A 17,675-nucleotide genomic window follows, 5' to 3' on the forward strand; every position below is an offset into this window, starting at 1 on the left:
TTTCACAAAATTTTCAATTACACTCACAACTTCACTTATGGAAGTTATCATTCATGTGTAAGTTTACTTCTGAGAAGCTTTAGATGACTCTCCGATGAGGAAGTTTCATTTTTTCCTCTTCCAAACACGTAGTAATTCACAATGTAAACAAACCAATGCGAGTACCAAAGAACTGTTTATTTTATTTATAAACATTTATTTCAGTATTTCAAAATATTAATTTATAAAAAAACTTCCATGATAATACATAGAATTAAATATAAGAGTCTTAATATTTTAATGTTAAACAGTTCATCACACAAATACATGACACTCTACTATTTACAATACTTGAATTATGAATATCTATTGAGAAGAGTCCATAGCATCCAGCCAAAAGAAAGGTAAGCAAATACGTATGCGCTCTTTTGACAGTTTACGTATTTCATTTTCTGAAGCTCGTATTATCAAAGTGCACGGTGACAGTATTTACTAACGAAGTAAAGTAGAATTCTGTTTAAATTCCGTTGACGATGGAATAAGACAATCTAAACATGTTTTTGGTACTTCCGCATATGGATAGATGACAGCAAAAAAAAAATCAAATAAATATTTTTTAATAGTCTAAATATGAAACATTACTTACATGAACTCTTGCATCAAACCCTGGTTGGACTCATAGTCATCTGTGAAAATGCTAAATCAGCATATAGCAGACAGTAATTGTTTAGCGTTCAACTTTGTTACCACATAATGATTATGTTACTAATACCCAAGTTCCTACTAAACACCACGATACCTTACTGAGGTCTGAGGCCTAGCTTGAAGGCAAGCATGTGAACCTACAAAGAATTCTTGACAAAAAATAGTTTACATAGCGGCAGTTTGTATATGGGAGTTGTTCGAGGAACATGTAGCATATATTTATATGGCCAGCCAGTGAAAACAGTGGGTTATAAGAAAATTTTGTAATGAAATAAAGCTTGTGCAAGAATATGAAGATTGAAAAGCTTCGCTGGTGATACACTATATGGTGTAAAATATGTGATTATATGTCAGCTTTATTTTGTTGTTAAAACTGCTTGATAGCATAATTTTGCTGTTTAATAAGATATGCATTTGCATTTTATTGTTGTGCATTCATGTAAAAAAAGTTTCAGACAAAATTCTACAGTAAGTATTAGCTTTTTTATTTATTTATTTTGCATTCACGAATAGTGCAAATTCAAATCTTTCATATTATCTTCGACTCTGCAAAAAAGTAGCTTTTATGATGTGGAATGTACTATATGTACTACATGGCACAATCTTGGGGTGACTGTTGCAGAACGTTCCAGTGCGTGAGCTGTGTGGTATTATGGGGAAGAGCCGCCGAGCTGTTCGTCATAGTTGATAATTAACCACACTGCTCTAGCCAGTTCGCCCAGGGAACCGTCTAGAAAATACCGTTAACAGATGTACAAAGGTGCCCTAGTTAGACCGTTAAGTAAGATCATTTGTAAACTGTGTTATCTATGAGGTATCTGGAGCCATCTGCTTTTATATTTTGGGATTGGCAGCCAGCTGGCTATTGCTATAAAAATATATTCTGATTTCTTGGCAATATAGGTCTAAACAAGGCAACATATTACGTTGAAGATCTAATGAGCTTCTCTTTTGGAGATGTTTGTAAAAACATAAATCTGCAGATCGATTATTCAACCCAAGAGCAGTTTCATTAAGTGAACAAGTGGACTATTCCAGAAAAGATTATTTTTACAATAACAGCAAGAAAATACGAGAATACATCAAACCACAAAACGATTTGATTTATCCATTTAACAACGATATCAGCTCTTAATCAGAATTAGCATATACTGTTATACATTTCTCTGCAAAGTCGTCATTTGGTGTCAGCAAGATACTATGTCAGTTTACAAAGGAGAGAGTTTCCTTGTTCACTTTGGATCTCATTTAGCTAAGCATAGAATTCTAATAAAAATATTAAATAAGGAAAATACAAACACAGTGTAAGTCAATATTTACTAAAGTAACATAACATATATTTAAATTCTTTCTAATTAGACTCGCGGTTTTTTAGTTAACCACTAATATGGGCTAATACATAATCCAAGTATGTTTATTTTCGAAATGGATAAAAACAACGGAAGCTATGCGGCAGTGATTTCCGTAAATAACAAATCTATCGTGACATTTACATAAATTAAGCTGCTAAAAACCCTCCATCTACGGGCAGCAGATGTCCATTCACCATATCACTTTCGTCGGACAGAAGATATATGATGGCATTCACCACGTCGTCCACTTCTGCAAATCTTCCCTGAGGAATCCTGGCCAACATGGGACCAGCCTTCGCGGGATCTGACCATCCTATGCGTCCCATATCCGTCATGACTACCGTTGGCGACACCGCGTTGACACGCACTCCTTTCGGGGCTAATTCTAGAGCCATTACCTTCGTCATCATGTCTACAGCTCCCTTGGTAGAGCAATAAACGGTGTGGTCCCGAAGGGCGCGTTGCCCGGCTTGAGAGGAGACATTGACAATCGACCCACGCTGTTCGCGCACGATCAAATCTCCCGCCACTACTTGCGACACGTTCATCATGGCCTTCACGTTGATGTTAAACAGTTTGTCGAAGCTTTCCGGAGTTGCCGTGAGGAAAGGGTCCAGCACAGCAGCCGCAGCATTATTGATAAGTAGGTGGATTGGTGTTAGTTTCTTTACAGTTTCTCGTGTAGCAGTCCAGTCAGATAAATCCACACAAACGGTTGTCAAAGCAGGGCATTCTGCTTTCAAGCTCTCCAGATTGGCAGCCGTCTTGCTCAAAGCAAAAACTTCTGCTCCCATTTCCACTAACTTGATGGCAAGCGCTCGGCCGATGCCTGCTCCAGCCCCGGTCACTAAGGCCCTTTTTCCTGTGAATTTTCCCATTGTATATACAAGCAATGAAATTCTCGAAAACACGGCCAAAACAAGAGTCACACCGCCCGACGACTGACGGAGAAGGAAGCTCCCAACTCCTCAATCCGCATTGGTAACAGCTGATAGCATTCGAGCACGAACAAGTTAACGATTTTAGCGAGAGTTTTAATTTGGCGACTGGCTAGACTTTTCTAATGAACTCTTGCGACGTTTATTGAAGAAAAGTACTTTTGCCCAATTCTCTGCCAATTAATTTTTCACCATGAAAATGTTTCTCTTGTCCACCAAGGTAATTCATCTAGCAATACCATATTAATAAGCTAAACGACCTTGATGGAAACGAGTTAGAAACAGACTGACGTGAACTTGGGATAGCTAGGTACTACAGGCCCTCTCCTTGGATACAAGTCACATTCTTCGCCATATCCGCCGTAGTCAGCAGGTGCCTTTTACACTGTCCTCAAAAGGATATTTAGTATCTTAAAGTCGTCCGACTACAATTTTACAGTTTATTTACACAGTGAATCAATCCCTTGGTGTTATAGTAACGAGGTTAGGTTTCCAGAGACCTCTCGTGTGATCTCGGGCTGCCCCGTGATGCTGCATATTTTGCTTATCAACAACAGCCAAGAGTATTTTATAAGCCTTCATCTTAAATTCCACTAAAACACTGGCTTACCAAGTAAGTATAGTTCTGAGATGTAGCCACAACTAAACGAATATTTGCGTTAGGCACTATAGAAAACTTAGTTTTTTCGAGCATTATAACACCCCAAACACACGGCTTTCTCACATTTTTTTTTTTTCCTTATACTGGCACGAGGGATAATTTCTTGATAAGGTTCTACTGAATCCCCCTTTAGCTCATGTTATCGGGATTTGAAAATAGAATAATATATTAATATATATAATATATATATATATATAGATATATATATATATATATATAATATTGGAGGGGGGTTGTTAGGGAAGGGCAAATTTACATCTTTCTCTTAAGGGCACATACTGAATGGACACATTGCTGTTATCGAGAATTAGTATGGTAATAGTATGTTTTTCATAAAAAAAACAGACCTCTGGCTACCTACGGTTTTGTTTACGGCATTACTGAATAGAACGCAGTTAGTCTGGCGTCTCTCAGTTCTTGAATGAATATATTATATATGTGTGTGTGCGCGTAAGCCTTTCTGTGTGCGTGTTGTAACCTAACTGAATAGTTGTTAAAATTAAAAAAAAATATATATATTTTCTTGCAAATAAATGGTAGGTAAGACATAATAACGTCACAAGCAGAAAATGTCGCAAATTTTCCTCTGGACAGAGAGGTTCCTAAAGTGTTGTGATCGTTAATGATTAATTTTGTCATCATATGACGAAAGTTTGTTTTTATAAATCAATTTTTGGGTTGAATTTTAGAATGAACTTACGCCGGGTGTCACATGTCACATTTGCACTCCGTTGAATTTGGACTCCACAGTCATTATTATACGTATAAAAGTAACTCCCCATTCATTGCTAAACTATGATTTTCACTCCCCCAGTCCATATTATACGTGCAATAAACACTCCCTCTGTATAATAAGCACTCCCCTAGTTTCTATGTGAATTGTAAGTATACTAATGTCATTAGCTGTTGTTGCGTGTTGTTCATGCCTTTAATATTCACTCCAACGCCCAGTAGGTAGTACTCACCATGTCTCTTGAGCAAGTCAGGAGTTTCTACATCTCGAAAAAGCTTTGTTTTTGCTAGTTACTAAGGAAACTTTTTTCATCGAAAATCGGAAGAGTTTGTTAACGCGCGCGCGCGCGTATGCCATTGAACGCTGTTAAAAGAATGCATAAAGCGGGGTTAGCCTGAAAGGAGAAAGCAGACGAACAGAGGGAGAGTGGAAGAGACGCTGCAAGCTTGAAAAAATGTATGATTGCGACTTGGAAGGTATTGGTCAAATGGATTTTCTTACTTTATATTGTTCCCCGTTAGATAAGGAATAGTAAAATACATATACACTTACATCTTCGACGGTCTTTTTCGTCGATAACCATAAGTAACTACATGCATTTAAGCAGGATATAAAAAATAACAATACATAAAAAAGGATGATAAGGAGAATATATAAACAAGTATACAATTATGTCTAAACCCTACGTATGAAAGCAACTATAGAATGCAGAGTACATAATAGTGTATGAATTAACGGGTGGGAGGGGAGTGGGAATTATATGTATAGTAATGACTGGAGTGCAAATAATTCAAGGGGAGTCCATATTTTACATACAATAATGAATGGGGAGTGCATATCAAACGCTACATCGGCAGGGCTCTTGCTCAGTGAGTCGTTTTACTTTCGGAGATGTATTGATGGTGCTTTACTCAAAATTATTTCTGGCTATGAATGATGATTTCAGATGTTATAATTAATATATATATATATATATATATATATATATACATATACATATATACAAATATACATATATGTACACACACACACACACACTTATATATATATATATATATATATATATATATATATATATATATATATACATATATCAGTCAATCAATGTTTTAAAAAAAATACTTGAAATCCGCATGTGACTCTAGGAACAGTGAATCGTTTATCTAGTTTTTCCATTTTCTTCTTTTGTGTGTGTGTGGCCTAAATGATAGAGGTGTTTTATATATGTAAATATGTTTTTTTATTATTTTCTTGGACATACCAATAGAATTCCTGCGCAACTGATTATCTGTCTCAGAGTTTGAGCGAATTTATTTGGTAGTAATTTTCAACATAAATGATACAAAAAAAATTTTTTTTTTTCCATAGGAAAGGAAGAATGAAGCTGAGCATCTTCACAGTTGATGCCTTTGCACAGAAGCCTTTCACTGGGAATCCTGCTGCGGTGGTTCCTCTCTCCCAGGTCTGTCTCTCCCTCTCTTTTCTTCTTTTTCTTTTCACCAGCCATTTTGCCTCATTGCCTTTATCACTCAGTTTGAAGAGGACAAAGTGCATTTTTGCTGTGACAGTAAGCAGAGGAACGAGAAACTAACTTTATGGAATGTTTTCCTGAAGATGATCTGCCTATAATTTAGTCCTACGTTTTGATAATGTTTTGCTTTAACTTGGAGCTTATGGAAGTGTAGACCTACATGATATTTTTCCTCTTCTTTATGAAGAATGCTCATAGTTTAGCTTCTATGTTACACGTTTTTTCTTTTTTCTTTTCGAGAAGTAGCTAGAAGGAGGTTCTTTTTCCACATGGATAATACCACTCCATTTCCTAAGTTTGGGAGTAGTCCGTTGATAACCACCAGTTTCCTTTAAAGCGTTCGGGCATTTGAAGACCTATGCTGAAAATGATAATCTGTTCCATTGTTTATTAACAGTTTTGTTTTTTCGAAGGCATGGGTGTTTCTGATGCACTTTTTTTCATTTCCAGTGTTTTATAGAAATTCATAGACAGACTCGTAAGTCTTGAAGTTTCGTGTAACTGGCCTTGAATTTAATACTACTTTTGACCGTGTTAGTTACGAGATCTTTGTTTTCAAACTTAGATGGGAAGTTTGGGAATTTTGATCAACAGATTTCAAAGATTTAAGATATATTGAAGGGTTAATTTTATTCAACTTATTTACCCAAGACTACTATGAGATTCAGGGCCTCTGTAACACGGTTTTTTGGACTTTGCTCCTTATCAAAGCATCGGATGTAGCTGAAAGTTGACATATGTATATTTTACAACCACACACAAATTTTGTCAGCATTTTCAATAACCTAAACCCGATAGTTTTAATTTTTATAGAGTAAAAATGCTCTAGCCGACGCCATGGCCAATGATTACGAGCCAAGAGTCGAAAAACATTCATTACGTAAGCAAGGTAAACACCCTTTTACGAAATGTTGCCCCGCCCATCCACCAGACAGAAATTCATTCACCTTGTTCCATCGGTTCTGAAACCCATAGCATTCAAGAATGGCTAACAGGATTTGGAATTGTCCCTGTGGTTGCAAAACTGCATTTGTCTTAAGATTTGCAACTTTATACAGTCAAGAGAAAGCCCGTGGACATACATACTACAGCCTGAATAGGTAATTGTTCAGTTTCTAGTTTAATTCCGATGTTTATGGTCTGATTTGTATTTATCATAACGTGATTTTAATACTTGTAATGTCATTCAGGATTTGGAACATTTCCATTAACTATTCAATATGCCACCAAGAGAGAGAGAAAGAGAGAGATTGTATGTAAACAGTCTTTATATAACTATTTTTGTTAAAATAAGATTTTTATCCAAAGTAAATACAAGCTTATATTTGCTAAAATCTCCAGCAGACCAACGGATCATCCGATACAATTTTTTTTCTTCTTCTTTAGGCCATGTTGGATATAAAGACTTTATGAATGGCGGAACGATACATAGAAGTGGGTGGGGTATCTGTGCTAGCGTAGTAATACTACTGTAACAGTAGTGCAGCAACAGTAGTAATAGCAGTAACATACATGAATTAAACGTTTAGGCCAACTGCTGGGATCCTTGAGGATCATTTAGCACTTCTTACAACTACTCGAGAAATGAGTTTTCATAGCCAGAAGTTAAATTTTCTAATCCAACAATGCCCATGATAGCCTCCAGTGTTATCCAGAATTATAACGAGGCCAAATTGGGTGGAGCCTCATGAAGTCATCATTCTGACGATAATTATTGGTGAAGGTTTAAAGCCAAAATACGGTACCGGCTATTTTTTCAGTAAATAGGTAGATAGCTAATAAATACAAATTGCTTGACATTGGATATAGCAATTATCAAATCATGCTTGTCTACTAGTATGTTTTTGAAAATTACCAACTATTCCCTACATCTTGTCAATCTGATTGTGACCTATAAAGTAGACTGTAATTCTTTAAGACACTTATTTTGGGAGTTAGACTATTTATCGAAGTGTTTTTGTATTTATTAACATATTTTGTTGGTTTGTTCATTATGACAATTATCAGTGGAGAGGTTTCAGAGTTCATAAAGGTGCACTGCTTTGCTTGTATTTAAATTTTTATGTCATTGTTGCCAGAGGTCTAGCCTTCGTTACGTATAGCCAATCATCAATCGAGAAAGAAGAAAGAAATGCTGTCATAAGTTACGTAACGAGTGCGTTCGGAACCTTTTCTTTGAGTAAGTTGGCCCGTCTTCAAAAAAGTAACTTTTACATTATAAGTACCAAATTTATTCAACCTACGTAATGCAGAATGTGGTCAAAATTTATGTGTACATATAATGTGTATTCTGAATAAGGGTTATATTTATGAAATGCATAGATAAAAAGTTATTGCGAAAAAACCGTGTTCCAGAGGCCCTGAATCTCATAGTAAGTGGTACTAGAGTTATCGTACATAGATCCTTAGTATTGAAAATGACAAATTCACGATGGTGAATGAAAGTTTATTTTTAACGACTTGTATATTGTTTGTTAAGTCCACTCTCACTGCAATGTTCAAAATCCTTAACTCGCTTTAGTTACACATTTGTTAGATAAGTACAACAGTCTTTATATTTTGAGCTATAGCCTAATGGTTTATCTCCTTTTGTGTTTTTTGTGATTTGTAATAAAAGCTATCCCGATGTGTACCAGGAGTTCCATTCTCATAACAGTCTTATCATCTACGATTTAGTTTTAAATTGTTTACAACAAATGCTGCCATTAATTAGAAACGAAAATATGGACATCATTGATGAACCTTATTACTCCTATAACGCATCTGTCATAAAATATTAATGTTCATTTTTTTTTACCTATAACTTCTTCGGCAATAAGATATAGACAGGCACACAGGTTAATTATGGAATTTATTTTAGTTTACGTTAAAGAAAGTTGGTAATTCGGCCTTTTTAGAAAGTTCACCATGCTCAGCTACAACCGTAGATCCAAACTTCATAATTTATTTCACCTAACATTGATTACTCTTTGACCACAAGCCAAATAAAAATGAATGATTTTTCTTATATCCAATGACGGCGTGTCAAAGTTTCGTTATTATTATTTGAATGTTTGAAGTGCTTTATCTTTTGGATTCTGTTGGGAATTCCCTTATATTGTTTGTTTCCACATCAGGCTGTCCTTATGTCAGCATATAGGTTCTTGCTGAAATGCCCAACCAATAAACCCTTCTTTGATCGACAGACTCTTCAAGACTCGGTTCTCCAGAACATAGCCGGGGAACTGAACTTGTCCGAGACAGCTTACGTGATTCCTGTGAATGGATCTGCGAAAACAGATGAGAATCTGCGCTGGGCTGAAAACAGTCGATTCTCTCTGAGATGGTTCACTCCTACGAATGAAGTGCCTCTGTGTGGTCACGCCACCCTGGCCACAGCCCATGTGCTCTTCCGCCATCTTGGTAGGTGTAGACTCTCTCTCTCTCTCTCTCTCTCTCTCTCTCTCTCTCTCTCTCTCTCTCTCCAAATATTCGCATCGTGAACTAAATAAAAAGGCTAATTATTTTCGAATGGAATTAGGTAACTGAAAGAAGCTCATATTTTCAGGAAATTCTAATTCTTTGTTTCTGGACTTCGACTCTTACTTTCTGGTTTGAGTTTCTCTCTCTCTCTCTCTCTCTCTCTCTCTCTCTCTCTCTCTCTCTCTCTCTCTCTCTCTCTCTCTCTCTCTCTCTCTCTCTCTCTCTCTCTCTCTCTCTCATAAATGGCAATACCGTTTCACCATACCGCTCTTCATTTTAATGGGATACTGAGATACAGTTTTTTTCAATAATGAGTTCATTTTTGTCTATTGGATATGATATACAAACCTCGGTATTAATAAGTGAATTGCGAAAACAACATCCACAGGCAACACCAACAAGCAAATCGAATTCGAAACAAAAAGCGGAGTTCTGCTAGCAAGAAGGTCCGGAGAAAAGATCGTACTAGATTTCCCAAAAAATCCTCCATGCGAACTCCATCCTACTCTCAAGGCTGACTTGGCCGGGCTGGTGAAGGCCATAGCGAATGATAATTTGCCCTTGAAGGAACTCAAGATTTCACACGAAACGAAGAAGCTGCTGATTCGTTTGGCTGACTCTTGTACGAGGTAAGAAATGATGCTGAGCATAGATATAGAGGGGAGAGATTGGTACAACCACCAAGTATATCTTGAAGAAAATGACATTTCCCGCATCATGAGAAACTTCTCTCCTCAGGAAGGACCTAGAGAGCCTATGCCCCGACACTGGTCTCTTGATGAGCCTCCATGACGGTACCGTGATCAAGGGAGTCGTGGTGACTCTCAGAGGACGACTACCTTTGGAAGAAGAAGAAGAGAAAGCGACAACTAACGAAGAACAAGCTAACAAGGAATACCATGTTCTATCTCGCTACTTCGCTCCTTGGAATGGTATACCAGAGGATCCGGTGACAGGTAATAGTTCTTTAAACTTTGTTACATGCGACAGACTGTTATTTACAATGGACTTATATGATAACGTCTCTTGTCCCTAAGATTGTATCAGGTAAACTTGTTTGACTAAAATGCTGCAAGTTGTCAACATCATTGACGCTAATTATTATTATTATTATATATATATTAGTATTATTTGTCTAGACCAACCAACTATCGACGATAAAAACATATTGACTGCATCCAAACTTAGCTCAAAGACCACCAACCGTTAAAACTGACAAATAAACGTAAACCGTAGTCGTAACCCCTTGAAAAAATATATTTTAAGCTACAGGACTATACGTTAGTGGGTATAGTCCTATAACCATGACTTTAATTCCTCTCTTTCAGGAGGTGCTCACACTGTCTTGGCTCCCTACTGGTCTGAGGAACTTGGAATAACTACGCTTAAATGTGAGTGAATTGAACTTGATGGTAAAAATGAATAATTGAATGAAAAAAGTCTGGTAAATTCATTAAGAGGTTAGCTGTAGCAGCAATGAGAGACTTTTACATGCATCAAATGATGGTTCAGTTAGCAAAATTTCCTGGGTTTTTTCTCCTTTTCTGTAAGTAACGGAAATTAACGTAAAGAATAAATTAGCACCTAAGTTCAGAACAGATTATCTGTACTTTCCTATTCCCTTGTAGGTCGGCAGTGTTCCCCCAGAGGCGGAGACTTGGAAGTTACGACTCGGAGTGACGGTCGAGTCGACCTGGCGGGAAGAGCCACTACCGTCATTCAAGGATCCATAAATATCTGAAAGACTTCTGAAAGATACTAATGGAGGACTTTCTGCGAGTCGTTTGAAGGATGCTGACTCAGAGGTTGAAGGCACGTTTACTGGAATGGCGTTTTAAGTAAAATATCGCGTTGCTAAGCTTGTTTCAGTTGTGTTTACTTTGATAAACAATCTATGATGTAAAAATTGTCGTCACACAACTACTATGAGATTCAGGGCTTCTGTAACACGGTTTTTTGGCAATAACTTTTTATTTATGCATTCCATAGATATAACGCTTATTCAGAATACACATTATATCTACACATAAATTTTGACTGTATTCTGCATTACGTAGGTTGAATAAATTTGGTACTTATAATGTAAAAGTGACTTTTTTTTTAAGACGGGCCAACTTACTCAGAGGTAAGGTTTCGAACGTACTCGTTACGTAACTTATGACAGCATTTCTTCCCTCTCTCTCGATGGATGATTGGCTATACGTAACGAAGGCTATACCTCTGGCAACAATGACAAAAATTTAAATACAAGCAAAGCAGTACACCTTTATGAACTCTGAATCCTCTCTACTGATAATTGTCATAATGGCCAAACCAACAAAATATGTTAATAAATACAAAAACACTTTGATTATCAGCCTAACTCCCAAAATAAGTGTCCTAAGAAATTATAATCTACTTTATAGGTCACAATCAGATTGACAAGATGTAGGGAATAGTTGGTAATTTTCAAAGACATAGTAGACAAGCTTGATTTGATAACTGCTAAATCCAATGTCAAGCAATTTTTATTTATCGGCTATCTACCTATTTACTAAAAAAAGAAAAAAAATAGACGGTACCGTATTTTGGCTTTAAACCTTCACCAATAATTATCGTCAGAATGATGACTTCATGAGGCTCCACCCACTTTGGCCTCTTTATAATTCAGGATAACACTGAAGGCTATCATGGACATTGTTGTATTAGAAAATCTAACTTCTGGCTATAAAAACTTATTTCTCGAGTAGTTGTAAGAAGTGCTAAACGTTTAATTCATGTAATTGCTACTATTACTAATTTTGCGGCACTAATGCTACAGTAGTATTACTACGCTAGCACAGATACCCCACCCACATCTATGTATCGTTCCGCCATTCATAAGTCTTTATATCCAACATGGTCGTACAGACTAAAGAAGAAGAAGAAAAAATTATATCGGATGATCCGTTGGTCTGCTGGAGATTTTAGCACATATAAGCTTGTTTTTACTTTGGATAAAAATCTTATTTTAACAAAAATAGTTATATAAATACTGTTTACATACAATCTCTCTCTCTCTCTCTCTCTCTCTCTCTCTCTCTCTCTCTCTCTCTCTCTCTCTCTCTCTCTCTTGGTGGCATAGTGAATAGTTAATGGAAATGTTCAAAATCCTGAATGAGATTACAAGTATTATAATCACATTACGCTAAATACAAATCAGACCATAAACATTGGATTTAAACTAGAAACTGACTAATTACCTATTCAGGCTATAGTAAGTATGGCCACGGGCTTTTTCTTGACTGTATAAAGTTGCAAGTCGTAAGACAAATGCAGTTTTGCAACCACGGGGACAATTCCAAATCCTTTTAGCCATTCTTGATTACTATGGGTTTCAGAGCCGATGGAATAAGGTGAATGGGTTTCTGTCTGGTGGATGGGTGGGGCAACATTTCGTAAAACGATGTTTACCTTGCTTACGTAATGAATGTTTTTCGACTCTTGGCTCGCAATCATTGGCCATGGCGTCGGCTAGATCATTTTTACTTTATAAAAATTAAAACTATCGGGTTTAGGTTATTGATAATGCTGACAAAATTTGCGTGTAGTTGTAAATTAAACATATGTCAACTTTCAGCTACATCCGATGCTTTGATAAGGAGTAAAATCCAAAAAACCGTGTTACAGAGGCCCTGAATCTCATAGTAAGTATATATACTTAGACGCGCACACATTATAAATATATATATATATATATATATATATATATATATATATATATATATATATATATATATATATATATATATATACTAGGATGTATGCGATACGTTCATCAGCAGGCCATTGTAATATGTAACGGTTTGTATTTTGTGTATTAACTGTTAATATATGAAATCTCATATCTGGTTTCTATTATAATGAGAATAATTAAACTAATTTTTTGTGTTCAGTATTCATCAAAGACTATATAACAGCTTCTGTTGTCATTTAACCTGTATTTGTAAGATTATGCGTAAAAGTAAGACCAAAACTCTTACCAAAAAGCCTTAGCACAGCTTTATGGATTAAGAAATAAAAATTCTTCCCGGTTGAAATTTTCTAAGCACTATATCAACAGCCTTGCTTGTATCCTTTTATTTATGTTTTTGCGTTCCTCCCCCTGATGCTGGCACTCAACATGGGCATGGTAGTTACCGAACCAAAGGGACGCGGTTGTAGTATTTAGTTTTACCAGAGGAGATAGAGGTTTAACCATGTGCCTTCTTAGTCAAGTCTGTTTACTTTGGTTTTTAGAATTTATTTGTTCATAATTTTCCCCCTAAAAGATGAAGATGTAGACTAGTACTATATGGCTTCCATGTCAAGGCTGGTTTATACTATACTCTGTTTTTTTCCATCTGTCCATCCGGCTGTGGTGTTTGCGGATGGTAACACTGCGTCCCGGGCTTTAAATGATATCTTATTTCGAATATTAACGGTGTAATTCGCATACAGTAAATTATTAAAACACTTTTCAGTTGCAAATGTACACCCAGATATCCTTTTATTTACCTAAAACTTACACATAGCGTAACTATTTGAGGCATTGCTTTTGGGAAATGCCATTGCTTTTGGGAAATGCCAGTGGATGTGACCATCGCTCTTGAAAAGGTGCGACAGAATTTCCTCAAAACGAGTCCTTTTAATATTGTCATTTCCTTGGCAAGAGTGTTAGGCCTAAGCCTAATGGTGATTCCACCGATACGGTAGAGCCGAGTGACCACCCAGAAGCGACTTGAACGCTATTTTTGTTAGAACAAGGCAAGCAAACTCTCAACAAAGGATTTCGCTCTGTCCTAAAAAAAAAAAAAAAAAAAAAAAAAATACTTATAAATTATGTAGAGATGTTAGGTCTTTGTATCAGTGTTTTGCTGACGTCATTTCTTCTTGCACTGATTACTTCCTTCGGAGGAGGAACTGACATCATTACTATACTTTGTTTTTTTCCATCTGTCCATCCGCCTGTTGCGGTCGCGCATGGTAACACTGCGTCCCGGGCTTTAAATAGGTACGCTATGTCTAAGTTTTAGGTAAATGAAAGGATATCTGGGTGTACATTTGCAACTGAAAAGTGTTTTAATAATTTACTGTATGCGAATTACACCGTTAATATTCGAAATAGGATGTTATTTAAAGCCCGGGACGCAGTGTTACTGCGCAAACACCACAGGCGGATGGACAGAAGGAAAAAAACAGAGTATAGGCAATTCGGAAAAGCCAGGTTTGAGTATGCATATATAGCACTTACAGGCAGTGCCGTCCCTGCTCCTCACGTTTCTTTGCAGCGTCCCTCCGGCTCCTAGTTGCAATGCCGTTCATTCCCTTTACTGCACTTCCGTTCATATTCTCTTTCTTCAATCTGACTTTCCACCATTTCTTAACAGTGCACCTCTCGCGACACTAAGTAGGTCATACGAGTATATACCTAAAATAACATTAAAATAAGCGCATGTTACACAATAAGATATAATTACAAAATATGTATCACATTTTAAATTGAGGAAATATATAGCAAAATATTCGTTTGAATGAAAAGCAAAACTCAGCGGAGATAAAAACTTTATAAATCCATGTTTTAATATTCAGGACACGCATTTTAACCAAGTTTTTAAACTATGATTTCACCATTCGGCCTTCAGTGCTTTCCACGAATTCAGTATGAGATAGCATTTTTATTTGTTTATTCTTTCTGTCATTCGCATTTTCATTGACTCACGGCTTTATTCTTCTCATTATCATTCTTTCGCTTTTTCCATCTCTTTCGTCTGTGTTCGTAATCAACACAGGACAGATAAAAGAGAGCGTAAGACATAATGATTATACAAAGCCGCTCTTAATATTTCAGTCGTCAGCCTCCACTTTTTAGCGTGAGATAAGACACCTGTTCTGATAGTCTCTCTCGTCTCTTCTTCTTCTTCTTCTTCTTCTTCTTCTTCTTCTTCTTCTCGAATCTTCTTGGATGTTTGAAGACGACGTCTCCGGCTGGCTCTGACTTAGGCCTAATTGACGTTCCATTAATTTTGCCTTCTGTTAGTAGTCCTCTCGAATATTTAATTGCTCTGAGCAGAAGACTGACGTTGCTTTAAAAATGGTATAACAGTCATTCTGTTTTGTAATTAGGAAACAGAATATATAACACCTGCATATATATACTATTTACACATTTATAAGCGAATACCACAGGAAAATGACAGGCAAAGTGGTATTCACTTAAATACTAAAGTCGCGTGCGTCTACTGTGATTTTTTCAAGCACAAATATATATATATATTATATATATCTATATATATATATATATATATATATATATATGTGTGTGTGTGTGTGTGTGTGTGTAGACAGGATAATACCTCAATGGCGTTCACATTGATTCACCCCAACTTACATAACTCCATTACCAGAACTATTAACAAAACGTATACAATGTTTATTTTCCTGTCACTGTTGGAGAAACGCGGATTTCACAAGAGCCTAATTTCTCTCTCTCTCTCTCTCTCTCTCTCTCTCTCTCTCTCTCTCTCTCTCTCAATGTTTCATGACGGCCATGTACAAAGTTTATTCATACGGACATCCTTTTGCGCCTTTTCGTCGATTATATGCCTGATTTATTAAGGAACATGGGACCTTGAAGGGCAACATCGTAATCCGGTGAACGAAGGAAAAACACTAGCTGGCAACTTAGCTGTGCCGGAGCTTGATAAATGCCAGACATGGCAGATTCTACAATTGCTGTTTAATATAAAATTCAATAATTAAAGTAACACTTCATATTTCCTACCTGCATGACACTTCTATGTGACTAATAATATTGTTTTTAAAATTAGGTATGGATGCTATCTGCTCATATTTGATTTTTGGACGAAAAATGATAATGGAAATATGGATTCGATATTGCCAGCTTTGGGATCAGGCAATAATTATTTTAATACATCCATTGCACCTACTTCTCTTAATGAGGTGTGCTTATATATTTTTTCCTTTTTGTTTACACTATTGACATTTTTCCAAAAAGAAAACTAGAACTTTTCTTAATAGAACAGTGTAAGATTACGAAGAAATCCACTCAAAATGTTGTTAATGTTTTATTTATCATTATTGTTTTCTTAATTCGATACTTTACCGGTTCTATATCCCTTTGTTACTGAGGTCATTCGCGAATCTATTAACATCTAATGTTTATTTCCATTCGCACGATGTATCGGATTACGCAATCTTCACCTCGACCACAAAAAGAATGGAAATGATAATTCGTCATCAATGTAGTCTCTCAGGCAATATCATTTTCCTTTCTCTGTTAATCACTTTCAGCGAAAGTATATTTGGTGTTACAAGGCTCAATTTATGTTTATCCTGTTAGGGAGCAGTGCCGTCAGTGCATCTCACGCGGTGCACTGTAGGTGTTACGTTTTTTTTTTTTTTGAGGCGTCCCTTTTATTCTCATTGCTGTACCTCCATTCCTATTCTCGTTCTTCTATCTTCCTTTCCAACCTCTCCTAACAATATTGTTTCATAGCGTAACTGCAAGATTTTCCTCTTGTTACACCTTTTAAACCTTTGGCCTAAATCTTATATTCCATTCCAGTCCATTTTTGTTTACTCAAAAACATTGCTTAAAGACTCTAGCTGTGGTGGAATAGGATTTTGATTCGTATGGTTTTATACGAATCAAAATCTCATTCCATCACAGCTAGCGTATCAGTCTTTCCTTCAAACTTAGCCCAAGGCAATCTAGATTTGGGATAAAACCTGATTTGGTCCTGAGATAAAAGAATGCATTTCAGAAAAAAAAAAAGTTTCCCAAACTATTTTTATACACAGTGCACCAGTGGACCACTAGTTCCTACACCTAGACCAGTGGTCCACGGTGACATTTCAAGTGGTCACTATATTTGGCAAAAAACTGGAAAATGGTACATAAATTTTCAAATTTACCGAAATGCAGTAAGAAAATTTTTCATTATTCTTGTAAAAACTTACAATGACAGGGTGTAATTCTCGCATAAGAAGTATATTTAAATACAAAATATTTATTGTCTATGCTTTATTTATCTCAAAAAAGAAATGGTCCACGATAGTTTTTTTGGGGGGAGTGGGGCTAGTGGTCCATGAGCTTTAAGCTACCATTCTAGACTCAGTATGATACAGTCTATACGCAAGATGACATTCAGTGCCAAAATCAGGATTAAGGATTCAAAATATTATATACTTCTTTGCCTGTCAGGGCTTTAGTTCAAGTTCTTCATAGAAAGAATATTTGCTGGTCAAGAATTTTTCCCATATGGACGAAAACACTGATATTTTCAAGACAATC

General features: G+C 36.3%; 3 protein-coding genes across 8 annotated transcripts in view; 1 reads left to right on the forward strand and 2 right to left on the reverse strand.

The window, feature by feature from the left end:
* The window catches only part of LOC135217297 (uncharacterized), an 83,497-nt gene extending 82,718 nt beyond the window's left edge, over positions 1 to 779 (reverse strand). The window contains exon 1 of one of the 3 annotated variants that reach the window (XM_064253055.1): positions 626 to 779. The gene's annotated coding sequence lies outside the window, so the exon portion shown is untranslated. Of the gene's footprint in view, positions 1 to 27; positions 183 to 625 lie in introns of those variants that run through there. The other 2 variants (XM_064253053.1, XM_064253052.1) reach the window with 2 other exon arrangements.
* A 1,208-nt stretch (positions 780 to 1,987) lies between these two features.
* LOC135217333 (D-erythrulose reductase-like) lies at positions 1,988 to 2,914 on the reverse strand. Its single transcript, XM_064253139.1, has one exon. The coding sequence runs from the start codon at positions 2,912 to 2,914 to the stop codon at positions 2,183 to 2,185; it is 732 nt and encodes a 243-aa protein (XP_064109209.1). The 3' UTR covers positions 1,988 to 2,182.
* Positions 2,552 to 13,075, forward strand: LOC135217332 (phenazine biosynthesis-like domain-containing protein). 4 transcript variants are annotated; one of them, XM_064253136.1, is made up of 7 exons: positions 2,552 to 2,679; positions 5,737 to 5,830; positions 9,085 to 9,301; positions 9,750 to 9,990; positions 10,100 to 10,317; positions 10,690 to 10,752; positions 10,990 to 13,075. In XM_064253136.1, exons 2-7 carry the CDS (start codon positions 5,747 to 5,749, stop codon positions 11,100 to 11,102), a joined length of 936 nt encoding a protein of 311 aa, XP_064109206.1. In that variant the 5' UTR covers positions 2,552 to 2,679; positions 5,737 to 5,746; the 3' UTR covers positions 11,103 to 13,075. The 4 variants fall into 4 exon arrangements, with proteins under 4 accessions (XP_064109206.1, XP_064109205.1, XP_064109208.1 ...); XM_064253135.1 differs by lacking the exon at positions 2,552 to 2,679 and adding an exon at positions 2,909 to 3,017; XM_064253138.1 differs by lacking the exon at positions 2,552 to 2,679 and adding an exon at positions 3,250 to 3,347.
* The last annotated feature ends 4,600 nt before the right edge of the window (positions 13,076 to 17,675 follow it).

This window comes from Macrobrachium nipponense, chromosome 7, assembly GCF_015104395.2.
Source record: "Macrobrachium nipponense isolate FS-2020 chromosome 7, ASM1510439v2, whole genome shotgun sequence".
Lineage (NCBI taxonomy): Eukaryota > Metazoa > Arthropoda > Malacostraca > Decapoda > Palaemonidae > Macrobrachium > Macrobrachium nipponense.

Excerpts from the sequence above, each read along its gene's own strand:
- LOC135217333 (XM_064253139.1), bottom strand. The coding sequence starts at position 2,914 with ATGGGAAAATTCACAGGAAAAAGGGCCTTAGTGACCGGGGCTGGAGCA.
- LOC135217332 (XM_064253135.1), top strand. The coding sequence starts at position 2,929 with ATGAAATTCTCGAAAACACGGCCAAAACAAGAGTCACACCGCCCGACG. Across the intron at positions 9,302-9,749 it reads TGTGCTCTTCCGCCATCTTG|GCAACACCAACAAGCAAATC; the intron begins GTAGGTGTAGAC and ends CAACATCCACAG. Across the intron at positions 10,318-10,689 it reads ACCAGAGGATCCGGTGACAG|GAGGTGCTCACACTGTCTTG; the intron begins GTAATAGTTCTT and ends CCTCTCTTTCAG.